Genomic DNA, 15,068 nt, shown 5'->3' on the forward strand with positions numbered 1-15,068 from the left:
GAGACCATACACCGCCTTATCAGGAGCATGTCCAGGCGTTGTTGGGAGGTCATACAGGCACGTGGAGGCCACACACTCTACTGAGCATCATTTCCTTGTCTTGAGGCATTTCCACTGAAGTTGGATCAGCCTGTAATTTGATTTTCCACTTTGATTTTGAGTATCATTCCAATTCCAGACCTTCATGGGAAATTAATATGGATTTACATTGATCATTTTTATGATTTATTGTTCTCAACGCATGCCACTATGTAATGAATAAAGATTTCAACTGGAATATTTCATTCAGAGATATCTAGAATGTGGTATCTTAGTGTTCCCATGTTTTTGAGCAGTGTATATAAACATATGGACTGCTACAGTACCCCTGCACAGTATGATGCCTCCAAACCCCCCTCAACAGTTTGATCCCAGCAGCTTCTCCACACACGTATGATGGCTCCCACAGTCTCTCCTATGATAAATCAGTCACAGTCTATATATTTTGCTTATACCCATCTGCACCCCAGCAGATTTCAGCTGATCGAGGGGTGTCAGGTGTCTGCTCCCCACGATCTTATATCGATGACCTATTGGCTGGACAGATCTTCAATTAGCTTGTCATTATTGCTGTTCAGATGTGTCCCTACCAACAACACCCTTATGATCAGCATGTCATTGAGGAAATAATAATAATAAACAGAAAAAAAATAATTATTAGAAATTAATCCTCCAAAATATTCTAGAACTATCAACACACGACCTAAATCTGCTCATGATGCTTGGATATATTTAGCTAGGTATGAGGAGTAATCATATCAGTAATATTTTGTATAATCCTACTAATTGCTGTTTTGTTTTGTTTTTCAGGCACCTCCTGGATTGAAAAAGAACCTGTTAAGAACCTATGAATCGTGGACCGCAGAGCAGATTGGCAAGGGTGGGCTGGCACCTCGAGCACAAGCTTTATTTAGCCTGGCGTGGTTTCATGCAGTGTGTCAGGAAAGGAGGAACTACATACCTCAGGTAACCAATCCAGGGGTCTTAAAATGGTTACCACCTCCGAGGAAATTTTATGTACTACCCACTAGGAATCTGCTCCGCTCGCTGGCTGCAGCAATCGTCAAGAGACTGCGAGTGTGTGATCACGTGCTGACCAAACGCTCTTTTGCTTCATTCAATAGATTCTAGTGAGTCGGCACATGACCACAACTATGCGATTCATAGCGGGGGTACATTACACTGTCAGGATTCGGTGAAAAGCTGCCCCTTTAACAGCAGGAAACTATTGCTCCAGTACTTCTAAATGGAAAAAAAAGAAACAACATTTCAAAAAGACTTCATTCAAATATTCTACCGTTTTGTGTATGCAGCTTCTGTGCACAGCTATGTGTACGCCCAGCATTAGTCTTCCTGTATATTTACACACCCCTAAACTCTATGATTTCTTGTTCTATTGTGGTTCGTGTTGCCTGATTAGATGGGGTCGAAATAAGTCAGTGTAAGCCCGTAGAGGTATTCCACTGTATGGTCACCAGAAGGTTCACTGACCACTCAGATTGTGGTCATCTAGACAGGGATTGTCCATGACCAGCAAGAGGAAACAGTGTGGAATTAACACAGATATTTCCTTGGGAAATAAGCTGCTGGAAAAGGTGTATGGAGGTGTCGTAGGAGAGAGATGCCACGGTGAAGCAGGTGATCGACCAAACGCTGGTCATGGTGTATTAGCACTTTATGGATAGGACTTCAATTTTAAAAGCCTGCATAACCCCTTTAATTACTAATAAAGACCGTGTATTTATGGACTATGAATGTGTATTGAATGTACATTTATTATTCATTTTCCTTAATAATGCGTCAATATTACATGTCGGTAAGGCTACTTTCACACATCATTTTTTTGCCGTCAGGCAGGATCCGGCTATTTTTAGAAAAAACGGATCCGGCATAAATTTTGGAGAACTGTAGAAACGGATCCGTTTTTTTGCTGGATCCGTCTAGCAGGTTATATCTGTTTCCTGGGGGCTGGCCAATTGGATCTGAGCATGCGCAGACTTAAAAAAACGGATCCGGTGGCTGGATCCGTCTTTTTCTGGATCCGGCGCATTCCAGTGCCCATAGACTTTCATTGTAGCAAAAAGCTGGAAGCGCCGGATCCGGCGCTTCCGGCTTTTTCGCCGGAGACAAAAAACGTTACAGTAGCCGTTTTTTCCAGACGCCGGAATGAGACAAGTAGCCGGATCCGGCAAAAAACGGATGAAACGCAATGCCATCCGGCGCTAATGCAAGTCAATGGGGAAAAACTGGATCCAGCATTGCATTTTGCCGGATCCGATTTTACAAAAAAAAGCCAGATCGCGCCTGACGGCAAAAAACTGATGTGTGAAAGAGGCCTTATATGTAGCAGTATTACATGGCAGCATCGCATGTCAGTAATATACAGCAGTGATATGTGGCAGTATTACATGGCTATTATGTATGACAGTGTTTATTAGCAATATTATGTGTCAGTATTATATGTTAATATAGATGGCAGTAATATGTGGCTGATTTAGATCGCATTATCATGTGTTACAGTATTTAGCGGTGTTATTTTTCAGCTTAATGAGAAAGTAACACATGGCAGTTATATGTGGCAGTGTTTCGGTATGTGATAGTAACATATCACAGTGATATGTGGCAGTGCTATACAATATGGCAACATTAGGTAGCAGTATTATTTGACAGTATTATGTGGCAGTAATATATGGCAGTGTAATAAATTCCTAGTGTATTCCATGAAGCTTAAATTCAATTAAAACCTTGGAGATTATTTCCCTTTTATCCTTCTATTTAGTTCTGAGCTGCAATCATGCTAATTTATCCTGAGTCCACATGACAATAAATGACTTAGCACCTTAACATCGTGAGCCAACCTCATTTATCCTGCAGCCCGTGCCTGACACAGAGGGCGAGGAGCGGAAACCCAGGAGAATTTACACTGCCTGCTTGTAAAGTCTATTATACTATGTAGATTTACTGGGGCTACAGATGCATGCAGATCCTCCGCTTAGCCTCCTATTATATTTTATGTATGAAAACCCCCCAAAAAAACAGTTGAAGGCATTTTGTCACGACACTGACTTCTTTAACCCCTTACTGTTCCACGAGGTGTATATAGCTGACATGAGCGAGGGTTGCTTTGCGCTCTATGACAAATATATACATCACGCCGATTGTGCGAGAGCTGTTGTAGCGTCCGCGAAGTCAGTAGCAGGTGTGCGGCTCATACACTTAGGAACACTACACTGCCAGGATTGCAATCTAAAGGGAACTTGTCACTTCGGAAAATGTGATTTACCTGACGATTTATGACTAATCTGCAGGTAAATAGTTTCCTGGCTGCTTTACTTGTAAGTGCGGCTGTTAGGAGAAAATGAACTTCTTCTCTTCTGCATTCTGCCGGCTTTCAGTCATAGGAGCATGTCTATAGCATCTGCAGTTGCTGCTCAAAGCACGAGTCACTATACAGTGAGTGGCAGCTGTAAGCACACCCCTACTGTGAGTGGACACATGTAAGCACTACTGTGAGTGGCGGCTGTAATCATGACCCTACTGTGAGTGACTGCTGTATGCACACCCCTACTGTGAGCGTCAGCTGTATGCACACCCCTACTGTGAGTGATGCCTGTAAGGATGCCCCTACTGTGAGTGGCTCTAAACACGCACCTACTGTGAATGACGCCTGTAGACATGCCCCTACTGTGAGTGGCGCCTGTAAGCACGCCCCTACTGTGAGCGGCGCCTGTAAGCACGCCCCTACTGTGAGTGGTGGCTGTAAGAAAGCCCCTAATGTGTGCAGCGGCTGTAAATGCCCCTACTGTGAGTGGTGGCTGTAAGCACGCCCCTACTATGAGCGACGGCTGTAAGCATGCCCCTACTGTGAGCGGCGCCTGTAAGTACGCTCTTACTGTGAGCGACACCTGTAAGCACGCTCCTGTGAGCGGCGCCTGTAAGCAAGCCCCTACTGTGACTGGCACCTGTAAGCACGCCCCTACTGTGAGCGGCGCCTGTAAGTATGCCCCTACCGTGAGTGGTGACTGTAAGCATGCCCTACTGTGAGTGGTGGCTGTAAGCATGCTCCTACTATGAGCGACGGCTGTAAACACACCCCTATTGTGAGCGGTGCCTGTAAGCATGCCCCTACTGTGAGTGGTGCCTGTAAGCATGCCCCTACTGTGAGCGGCTGTAAGCACGCCCCTATTGTGAATGACGCCTGTAAACATGCCCCTACTGTGAGCGTTGCCTGTAAGCACGCCCCTACTGTGAGCGGCGCCTGTAAGCACGCCACTACTGTGAGTGGTGGCTGTAAACACGCCCCTACTGTGAGTGGTGGCTGTAAGCACGCGCCTACTATGAGCGACGGCTGTAAACACAACCCTACTGTGAGCGGCGCCTGTAAGCATGCCCCTACTGTGAGCAGCGCCTGTAAGCATGCCCCTACTGTGAGCGACGCCTGTAAGTACGCTCCTACTGTGAGCGACACCTGTAAGCACGCTCCTACTGTGAGCAGCGCCTGTAAGCACGCCCCTACTGTGAGTGGCACCTGTAAGCATGTCTCTACTGTGAACGGTGGCTTTAAGCACGCCCCTACTGTGAGCGGCTGCTATAAGCACAACCCTACTGTGAGCGGCTGCAGTAAACACACCCCTACTGTGAGCGTCAGCTGTAAGCACTCCCCTACTGTGAGCGTCAGCTGTAAGCACACCCTTACTGTGAGCGTCAGCTGTAAGCACCCACCTACTGTGAGCGGCACTTGTAAACACGTCCCTACTGTGAGTGATGCCTGTAAGCACACCCATACTGTGAACGGCACCTGTAAGCATGCCCCTAATGTGAACGGTGACTGTAAGCATGCCCCCACTGTGAGCGGCTGCTATAAGCACAACCCTACTGTGAGCGGCTGCTGGAGGAACACCCCTACTATGAGCGTCAGCTGTAAGCACGCCCCTACTGTGATTGGTGAATGTAAACTTGCCCCTACTGTGAGCGGCGGCTGAATGTAATCACGTCCTACTGTGAGCGGCGGCTATAAGCACATCCCTACTGTGAGCAGTGACTGTAGGCACTCCCCTACTGTGAGCGGCTGCTATAAGCACAACCCTACTGTGAGCATCAGCTGTAAGCACACTCCTACTGTGAGCGTCACCTGTAAGCACGCCCCTACTGTGAGTGACGCTGTAAGCTCACCCCTACTATGAGAGTCAGCTGTATGCACGCCCTTACTGTGATCGGTGATTGTAAACATGCCCCTACTGTGAGCGGCGGCTATAAGCACGTCCCTACTGTGAGCGGTGGCTATAACCATGCCCCTACTGTGAGTGGCAACTGTAAGCAGGCCTCTACTGTGAGCAGTGGCTGTAAGCACGCCCCTACTGTGAGTGGCGCATGTAAGCATGCCCCTACTGTGAGCAGTGGCTGTAAGCACACCTCTACTGTAAGTGGCGCCTGTAAGCACGCTCTTAAGGTAAGCGGTGGCTGTAAGCAAGCTCCTACTGTGAGCGGTTGCTGTAAGCACGCTCCTAAGGTGAGCGGCGGCTGTGAGCAAGCTCCTACTGCGAGCGGCACCTGTAAGAACGTCCCTACTCTGAGTGGCACCTGTAAACACTCCCGTTTTGTTAGCAGTGCCTGTAAGCACACCCCCTACTTTGAGCGGTGGCTATAAGCACGCCCCTACTGTGAGTGGGTGCTTTAAGCAAGCCCCTACCGTGAGCGGTGGTTGTAAGCAAGCCCTTAATGTGAGTGGCGACTGTAAGCACATCAACAATGTGAGCGGCAACTGCAAGCACACCCCTACTCTGAGCGGCAGCTGTAAGCACACCCCTGGAGCACTTGAGCAGCAAACAAAGTTCCAGGGCGTTATTACAGCCACGCTCACAATATTGGGAGCAGTCACAGTAGCCTCTCTCTCCGTCTTGGTTGATCAGCAAGCAGAGATTTCACAAACTGCGCTCCAAAGTAACAAATTTTTATTGTAGATACACTTTTACTGTGAGAGACAGAATGTAAAAATAAAAAACAGAAAATCACATTGTATGATTTTTCTATAATTAAATTGCATTTTAGTGCATGAAATAAGCATTTGATCACCTACCAACCAGCAAGAATTCTGGCTCTCACAGACCGGTTAGTTTATAACCAGCCTCCTACTCTGCACTCATTACCTGTAGTAATTGCACCTGTTTGAACTCGTTACCTGTGTAAAAGACACCTGTCCACACACTTAATCAATCACCCTCCAACCTCTACACCATGGTAAAGACCAAAGAGCTGCCTAAGGACACCAGGGACAAAACTGTAGGCTTGCACAAGGCTTTGATGGACTACAGGACAATAGGCAAGCAGCATTGTGAGAAGGCAGCAACTGTTGGTGCAATTATTAGAAAATGGAAGAAGCACAAGATGACTGTCAATCTTCCGCTGCCTGGGGCTCTAGGCAAGATCTTCACTTGTGGGTAAGAATGATTCTGAAAAAGTTCAGGAATCCGCATAGAACTACGTACACGGGAGAGGACCTAGTCAATTACCTGAAGAAAACAGACCACAGTCTCAAACATTACCGTTAGTAAAGTCTATGCCGTTGTGGATTAAAATTCTGCAGGACACACAAGGTCTCACTGCTCATGCTAGCACATGCCCCCACACGCAGGCCCGTTTGTCGTTCACCAATGACCATCTTTATGATCCAGAGGAGGCATGGGAGAAGGTCATGTCGTCAGATAAGACCAAAATTGAACTTTGGTATCAACTCCATTCGCCATGTTTGGCAGAGGAAGAAGGATGAGTATAACCTCAAGAACACCATCCCAACTGTGAAGCATAGTGGGGGAAACATCATTTTGGGGATGCTTTTTTGCAAAGAGGACAGGGTGACCACATTGTATTGAAGAGGGGATGGATGGGATCATAGATCACAAGATTTTGGCCAACAACCTCCCTCCCACATTGAAGATGGGTCGTGGCTGGGTCTTCCAGCATGATAGTGACCTGAAACACACAGTCCGGGCAACTAAGGAGTGAACCTGAACCCAATAGAAAATCTTTGGCGGGACCTGAAACTCAATGTTGCCCAGTGACAGCCCTGAAACCTGAAAGATCTGGAGAAGATCTGTTTGGAGGAGTGGGTCAAAATCCCTGCTGCAGTGTGTGCAAACTTGGTCAAGAATTACAGGAAATGTCTGACCTCTGTAATTGCAAACAAAGGTTTCTGCACCAAATATGTTCTGTTTTCTATTTTATCAAATATTTATTTTGTGCAATAAAATTCAAATGAATTATTTATACATCATACAATGTGATTTTCTGAGTTTTTTTTCATTTTTAGATTCTGTCTCTCACAGGTGAAGTTACCTACGATAATAATTACAGACCAATCCATTCTTTGTAGGTGGGAAAACGTGCAAAATTGGCAGAGTATCAAATACTTATTTCTCCTACGCCTCATTGGGGGGACACAGAGACCGTGGGTGTTATGCTCTGTGGCCACTAGGAGGACACTAAGTAAACCAGAAAAAAGTTAGCTCCTCCCCTGCAGTATACACCCTCTCGCTGGCTGAGATTCTCCAGTTCTTACTTAGTGTCTATAGGAGGCACTTGGGTCTGGTTTCAGACCCCACCGGTTTTATTTTATTTTTAAATTTTCTGTAAATTTTTATTTTTTAATTAACGGAGTGAAGGGGTGACGGTTCCTTTCTACGGCCCGCTCTCCCCCGAACCAGCAACAGGCAAGCACGTGGAGTAACCCTTCACGTACACTTTCCTGCGACGAATGGGGCTGATTCCTCTGACGATGGTTCCCTTATGGTTGGTACTCCATGGATACGAGGGCAAGCGCAACAGGACGTAGCACAGGAGTGCATGGAGCAGACCTGAACAGCGCTTTTTCGGATGCCCTGAATCAGCCCCAGAGCTCTCCGTCCCCCTACCACAGGGTGGATCAATTGAGCAATACCCCCCTGTAAAACCTCGTCCAGCTCTGCTACATCGCCTGGAGGATGAGACTGAAAGACCCTGGAGAGCGATGACCTGACTGAGCACAGGAGTGGAGGTATGGGGTCGGGTCCTTGTCCCTGGGAGAAGCGCTGACTTAGCGTCAGCGGCGGTACGCTGGCGCCCGGTCACGGCCCCCCTGGCCCAGCGCTTACCGCGGGGAGGCCAGAAATTTAGCCCCCGGCTTTTTCGGCCTGCTAAGCCGCAATTTAAATAGCGCTGCCCTCGATAGCGCCGCCCCTTCCCCGCCCCCGGCACCTACAGTGGGTAGGCCAAAAATTTAGTCCACAGCTTTTCCGGGCTACTTGGCCACAATTTGAATAGCGCCGCCCGCGCTATCGTCACCGCCCCCTCCTCTTGGCGCCTCTCATTCCAAATGAGACGCGCAATTCTAATCTCAGGGGCCATGTCTGTTACCTCTGCTGCAGTTAAACCTTTCAGGAGCAGCCGAATTCCGGGTGACGCCACAGGGCCACCGTTTTCCTCCCAGGGGACATAACACAGGACCGTGGGTAAGCTGCATCTGCCCTCAGATTAAAGCTTAAGCCCTTCCCGGCACATTCCCTGCAGCTGCAGTCACTCTGCCGTTAACCCTTTCTGGAGCGCTATGCCTCACAGGAGGCTAAATGGGCTGCTAAGAAGCACACTGCGTTTTTCCGTGTGTACTACCTGCAAGTCGGCCTTACCACAGCGAGCATGACTCTCCAGTGCTCAAGCTAATCCGTTATGCACGGACCGCGACCCGGCCTGCGTCTGAACCGCTCCCACGCCCCTCGCAGCCGCTGCTGACGGCCTCCTGCGTCTGGTACCCCCGAGTGGGCTGCATCCCTGTCACTGTTGGTGGAACCTCTGACCAAGGCTATATTCCCCTTCCGGGAGGACTGTCTCTGCCAAAGCGGGCTCATGGTGCGTCCCCTAGTCGCGTTTGCGCCTCGGCATCAACGACTCCTGTCTCGCTCGCCCTCTCCTGAGGTTCACAGCGAGCATAACTCTGATTTTGTATCTGTCACGTCAGCCCCTCAGAATCCCCTAACTGATTAAGAGTCACTTGATTCTCTTATAGAATCAGTCAACAGGATTCTGAGGTTGAATGAGGAAAATATTCCCGCTCCAGCACTCCTCATTTAAGCAATAAGCGTGTGCTCTAGTTATTTACCAGCCATCCAGTATCATAGGGATCAGCCATAAGTCGTTCACTGGGCAAAAGTTTACTCTGGCTAAATACCCTTTTGATCCAGACCTAATGAAGGATCGATTACAGATGCCTCCGGTGGACCCTCCTGTACCGCGTCTTGCTTCCACAACGCTCCTATCTGTTTCTGAGGGTTTCTCGGTCAGAAACCCCTCCGATCATCAAATTGACTACTTTGCCCGTTCAGTTTTTTGGAAGCTACAGGAGCGGCGATTGTTCCATCCTTCACCACAGTTTAGGTCACTAAGGCATGGCCGCTTGGGCAGAAGTCCTGATTACTGCCTTCCAGGGCCCCAATCTTCCTCCGCAGACAACCTCTGTCGCCAGCCAGATGATTCACACAGCGAACTTTGTAGTAGACGCTTCTTTTCAGGCCGCCAATTGCGCGGCTCATAGTGCCGCTAATGCGATCTCCATTAGAAGAGCCCCAGGGCTCCGCAGCTGGTGGGCGGATGCCACATCTAAAAGTTTGTTGACTTCTCCCCCCTTCTCAAGCGGGTCATCTTTTTGGAGAGAGACTGGACCAGCTCTTTCTGATACTACCGGGGGGAGAAGACAAGTGAATTCCTTCCTCAACAAAGGGCTATTAGGCCGTTTTCGCTCCAACAGCCGACGTGTTTCCATTTTCTCGCAACAATTCCAGTTGGTCCTCCTCTACCTTCTCTTTCGGATCAGGTCTGTCCCCGCACGGAGACAGAGGCTCCCAGATCTCATACAGATCTAACCGTTCTTGGAAACCCAGGCCTAGGGCTTCTGGATCTAGGGGAGCCAGATCTCATAGATCTACCTAATGACGACAAGTGGGTCAGGAAGCTGGTATTCTTCGGATATAATATACAATTTCATCCCCCCCTCCAACTTGAGTTTTCCTTTCCTCTTCCTACAAGAGAAAGACCAGAGCCTTCCTTCGGGCTGTTCAGGCTCTTCTAAGGGACGGAGTCATCATTCCGGTCCCACTTCACGAAGGGTCCAGAAGATTTTATTCAGTCCTTCTTTTGTGGATGCGACCCATCTCTGGATCTCAATTGTTAATCACCTTGTCACGGTACGGCGATTCCAAATGGAAACTCTCCGTTCAGTTGTCGCTCCCATGGAAAAGGGACAGTTCCTAGCATCCATCGACGTCAAGAACGCTTGCCTTCACGTTCCGATCTGCCCGTCCCTCCAGTAGCTCCTGCGTTTTGCAACTCACGAGGAACACTTCCAGTTCGTGGCCTTGCCCTTCAGACTCGCCACCGCCTACAAGGTCTTTACCAAGGTCATGGCCGCTGTCATTCCCATTCTTCACCCTCGGGGAGTGGTACTGTTACCGTATCTGGACGACCTGCTCATCAAGGGTCGGTCCCTTCCAGTCTGCAAGGAATCTGTGGATAACAGTAAATACTCTTTCCCGCCTAGGGCGGAAGATAGACCGCAGATTCACCGCTCTCCCTCCCTTACAACAAGCAAAGCGGCCTCTTTCTCGACCAGTTTCTCTCTCCATTCGTTTTCGGCATGAGAGATCTCGGAAGGATGGTGGCAGCGATGGAAGCAGTTCCATTTGCACAGTTCCACCTCCGTCCCTTACAACATGCATTGCTGTTAGCTTGGGATGAGAACCGTCGGATTCCTCCATCCCTGCGGGACAGGCAAGCCCTCGGAGTAGACACCGAGGTCCTCCCTGAATCAAGGGAGGTCTTTACCCACAGTAAGATGGTTGGTAGTAAACTCCGACGCAAGTCTCCTCAGTTGGGGTGCGGTCCCTCGTCACCTCACGGCATAAGGTCATTGGTCAACCCGAGAGTCACGTCTCCTCCTCTCTCTTTGGGAGATAAGAACAATCAGATTAGCTCTAAAGAGTTTCCACCATCTCTTATCAGGTCTCAATCCGACAACGCCACGGCTGTAGCGTATATCAACCGTCAGGGAGGTGTTTGGGGCAGAATGGCCATGCACGAAGTGAGTTTCATCTTCCATAGGTCCGAGACCAACCATTCGCCCATCTCAGCAAGCCACATCCCGGACTTGGAAAATCAGAAGATAGATTTTCTCGGTCACCAAGGCATTGCCTCGGGGAGGTGGTCTCTTCATTCGGAACTCTTTCAGCAGATCTGGCATCGTTGGAGGACTCCGGATGTGGATCTCATGGCCTCAAGACTAAACAACAAGGTTCCTGGGTTCATTTTCCGATCGCGCGATCCTTGCGCCATGGGAGCGGACGCTCTAGTTCCGCCATAGCTCTGGTTCCGGCTCCTGTACATCTCCCCCCTTCCCTTGTTTCCGAGGGTCATCAAGAGGATCAAAGCGGAGGTAGAGCCAGTGATCCTTGTCGCGCCAGACTGGCCGCGCCGAGCATGGTATGCAGAACTAATACAACTAGTCGCCGACGTCTCCTGGCGACTTTCAGACCATATGGATCTACGCTCGCAAGGCCCGATTTACCACCAGAACTCCGGAGTCCTGTCCCGTGGCCGTTGAATCCTGGTTTTTAGCTCAGGCTGGTTTCCCTCACGACGTGATTTCCACCATGATTAGTACCAGGAAGCCTGTGTCCATGCGCATCTATCACCGCACCTAGACACCCTTCCTTTTTTTTGTGGTGCAAGGTTCATGGTCGATCACCTCCGGTATTTTCCATTCTGGCCATATTGGATTTCCTTCAATCCGTATTAATATCAGGCTTTGCGCTTAGCTCGCTCAATGGCAAAATTTCGGCCTTATCAGTGCTTTTCCAACACAAATTGCCACCAAGCTTCAGCTCAAGACGTTCATTCAGGGAGTTTCCCATGTGGCATCTCCTTATAGAAGACCATTTGACTCATGGAGCCTTAACCTGGTTTTCGGGGCCTTTCAGGAGGTTCCTTTTCGAACTGCTGCAGGACGTGTCACTGATCATCCTCTCTTGGAAGGTGGTCTCTCTAGTGGCAACTACGTCAATCAGACGAGTTTTGGAATTGGCAGCCCTTTCCTGCTGTTCTCTGTTTCTGAATTTTCATCAGGAAAAGGTAGTTCTCAGGACGTTCCCGTCATCCTGGACAAGGGCCTCTCCTCTTGCCATCTCAACGGGGAAATTGTTTTGCCTTCCCTTTGTTCCGGCGCCAGTCCATTGCATTGAGAAGGCCCTCAACACCCTGGATGTGGTTAGGGCGCTGAGACGGTACATCTCGCGGATGGCTCCTTTCCACAAGTCAGATGCCCTGTTCATACTTCCAGACGGGTATAAGAAGGGTCTAGCCAGGTTGATTCGCTTGGCGATTCAGGTATCCTACCGTGTCAGGAACGCGCTTGTCCCAGCGGGGATTAAGGCACGCTCTATCCGGTCAGTGAGCGCCTCTTCGATCTTTCGGCACCAGGCCTCGGCAGAACAGGTTTGCAAGGCTGCTACTTCGTCCAGTCTGCATACTTTTACAAAAAGTTACCACATTCATTCTCAGGCCTCTCCGCAAGGCTGCGACTTGGTCCTGCTTGTGTACCTTTACAAACATTGCCTAATTCATTCTCAGGCTTCTGCGGATGCAGCTCTCGGCAGACGCTGCCTGCAATCGGCAGTACCACGGTGTTCACTCAGTGGTACATGGGGTATTAGCATATGTATGCTCCACACCCAGGGACTGCTTTAGGATGTCCCACGGTCTCTGTGTCCCCCAATGAGGCGTAGGAGAAATAGGGATTTTTGTGTACTCACCGTAAAATCCTTTTCTCCGAGCCAATCATTGGGGGACACAGCACCCACCCTTTTTAGCCTATTGGCTCACTGTAGCATTCTTAGGCGTTGATATTGTTATCGTTATTGTTAACTCTTTATGCTCCTACTGCTTTTTTCACCAAACTGGAGAATCTCAGCCAGCGAGAGGGTGCATACTGCAGGGGAGGAGCTAACTTTTTCTCTGGTTTACTTAGTGTCCTCCTAGTGGCCAGCAGCATAACACCCACGGTCTCTGTGTCCCCCAATGATTGGCTCGGAGAAAAGGATTTTACGGTGAGTACACAAAAATCCCCATTTTCCGCATTGTATGTAGTGCTTTCTATGTATTTGGATACATAGATACTGTATGTATAACATTTGTTTTCCCTCGCCCACCAAAGTATAAAAGTTTTCTCCTATTTACCAGAAATGTTTATTTTCTAGGGTTGGACCAAATTCTACGAATTCTCTCTGTCGGATCTACGTGCTGCTTATGATATAATCGACCGTCTTTTTGAAGGTGCGTGAATGTGGCTGATACGTGGACAATGTGGAGTTTACAAAACAGTATCCTAGGAACTCCTCATAAATGTTGGGTATAAGGCTGGATTTACACATGCAGAGAGAAGTGTATATATATATATATATATATATATATATATATATATACAGTGGGGCAAAAAAGTATTTAGTCAGTCAGCAATAGTGCAAGTTCCACCACTTAAAAAGATGAGAGGCGTCTGTAATTTACATCATAGGTAGACCTCAACTATGGGAGACAAACTGAGAAAAAAAAATCCAGAAAATCACATTGTCTGTTTTTTTTTTCATTTTATTTGCATATTATGGTGGAAAATAAGTATTTGGTCAGAAACAAACAATCAAGATTTCTGGCTCTCACAGACCTGTAACTTCTTCTTTAAGAGGCTCCTCTGTCCTCCACTCATTACCTGTAGTAATGGCACCTGTTTAAACTTGTTATCAGTATAAAAAGACACCTGTGCACACCCTCAAACAGTCTGACTCCAAACTCCACTATGGTGAAGACCAAAGAGCTGTCAAAGGACACCAGAAACAAAATTGTAGCCCTGCACCAGGCTGGGAAGACTGAATCTGCAATAGCCAACCAGCTTGGAGTGAAGAAATCAACTGTGGGAGCAATAATTAGAAAATGGAAGACATACAAGACCACTGATAATCTCCCTCGATCTGGTGCTCCACGCAAAATCCCACCCCGTGGGGTCAGAATGATCACAAGAACGGTGAGCAAAAATCCCAGAACCACGCGGGGGGACCTAGTGAATGAACTGCAGAGAGCTGGGAGCAATGTAACAAGGCCTACCATAAGTAACACACTACGCCACCATGGACTCAGATCCTGCAGTGCCAGACGTGTCCCACTGCTTAAGCCTGTACATGTCCGGGCCCGTCTGAAGTTTGCTAGAGAGCATTTGGATGATCCAGAGGAGTTTTGGGAGAATGTCCTATGGTCTGATGAAACCAAACTGGAACTGTTTGGTAGAAACACAACTTGTCGTGTTTGGAGGAAAAAGAATACTGAGTTGCATCCATCAAACACCATACCTACTGTAAAGCATGGTGGTGGAAACATCATGCTTTGGGGCTGTTTCTCTGCAAAGGGGCCAGGACGACTGATCCGGGTACATGAAAGAATGAATGGGGCCATGTATCGTGAGATTTTGAGTGCAAACCTCCTTCCATCAGCAAGGGCATTGATGATGAAACGTGGCTGGGTCTTTCAACATGACAATGATCCAAAGCACACCGCCAGGGCAACGAAGGAGTGGCTTCGTAAGAAGCATTTCAAGGTCCTGGAGTGGCCTAGCCAGTCTCCAGATCTCAACCCTATAGAAAACCTTTGGAGGGAGTTGAAAGTCCGTGTTGCCAAGCGAAAAGCCAAAAACATCACTGCTCTAGAGGAGATCTGCATGGAGGAATGGGCCAACATACCAACAACAGTGTGTGGCAACCTTGTGAAGACTTACAGAAAACGTTTGACCTCTGTCATTGCCAACAAAGGATATATCACAAAGTATTGAGATGAAATTTTGTTTCTGACCAAATACTTATTTTCCACCATAATATGCAAATAAAATGAAAAAAAAACAGACAATGTGATTTTCTGGATTTTTTTTTCTCAGTTTGTCTCCCATACTTGAGGTCTACCTATCATGTAAATTA

At 48.2% G+C, this 15,068-nt stretch overlaps 1 protein-coding gene across 2 annotated transcripts in view; it reads left to right on the plus strand.

Annotated features, from left to right (window-relative positions):
• Nucleotides 1–15,068, plus strand: part of DYNC2H1 (dynein cytoplasmic 2 heavy chain 1) — a 537,791-nt gene that overhangs the window by 349,900 nt on the left and 172,823 nt on the right. For both annotated transcript variants that reach the window (XM_073558365.1, XM_073558366.1), the window contains exons 79-80: nt 850–1,005; nt 13,311–13,386. In XM_073558365.1, the coding sequence (XP_073414466.1) occupies nt 850–1,005; nt 13,311–13,386 (232 nt within the window). The remainder of the gene's footprint in view (nt 1–849; nt 1,006–13,310; nt 13,387–15,068) is intronic.

Source organism: Dendrobates tinctorius, unplaced genomic scaffold (genome assembly GCF_039654945.1).
Source record: "Dendrobates tinctorius isolate UK_male_01 unplaced genomic scaffold, ASM3965494v1 ptg000256l, whole genome shotgun sequence".
Lineage (NCBI taxonomy): Eukaryota > Metazoa > Chordata > Amphibia > Anura > Dendrobatidae > Dendrobates > Dendrobates tinctorius.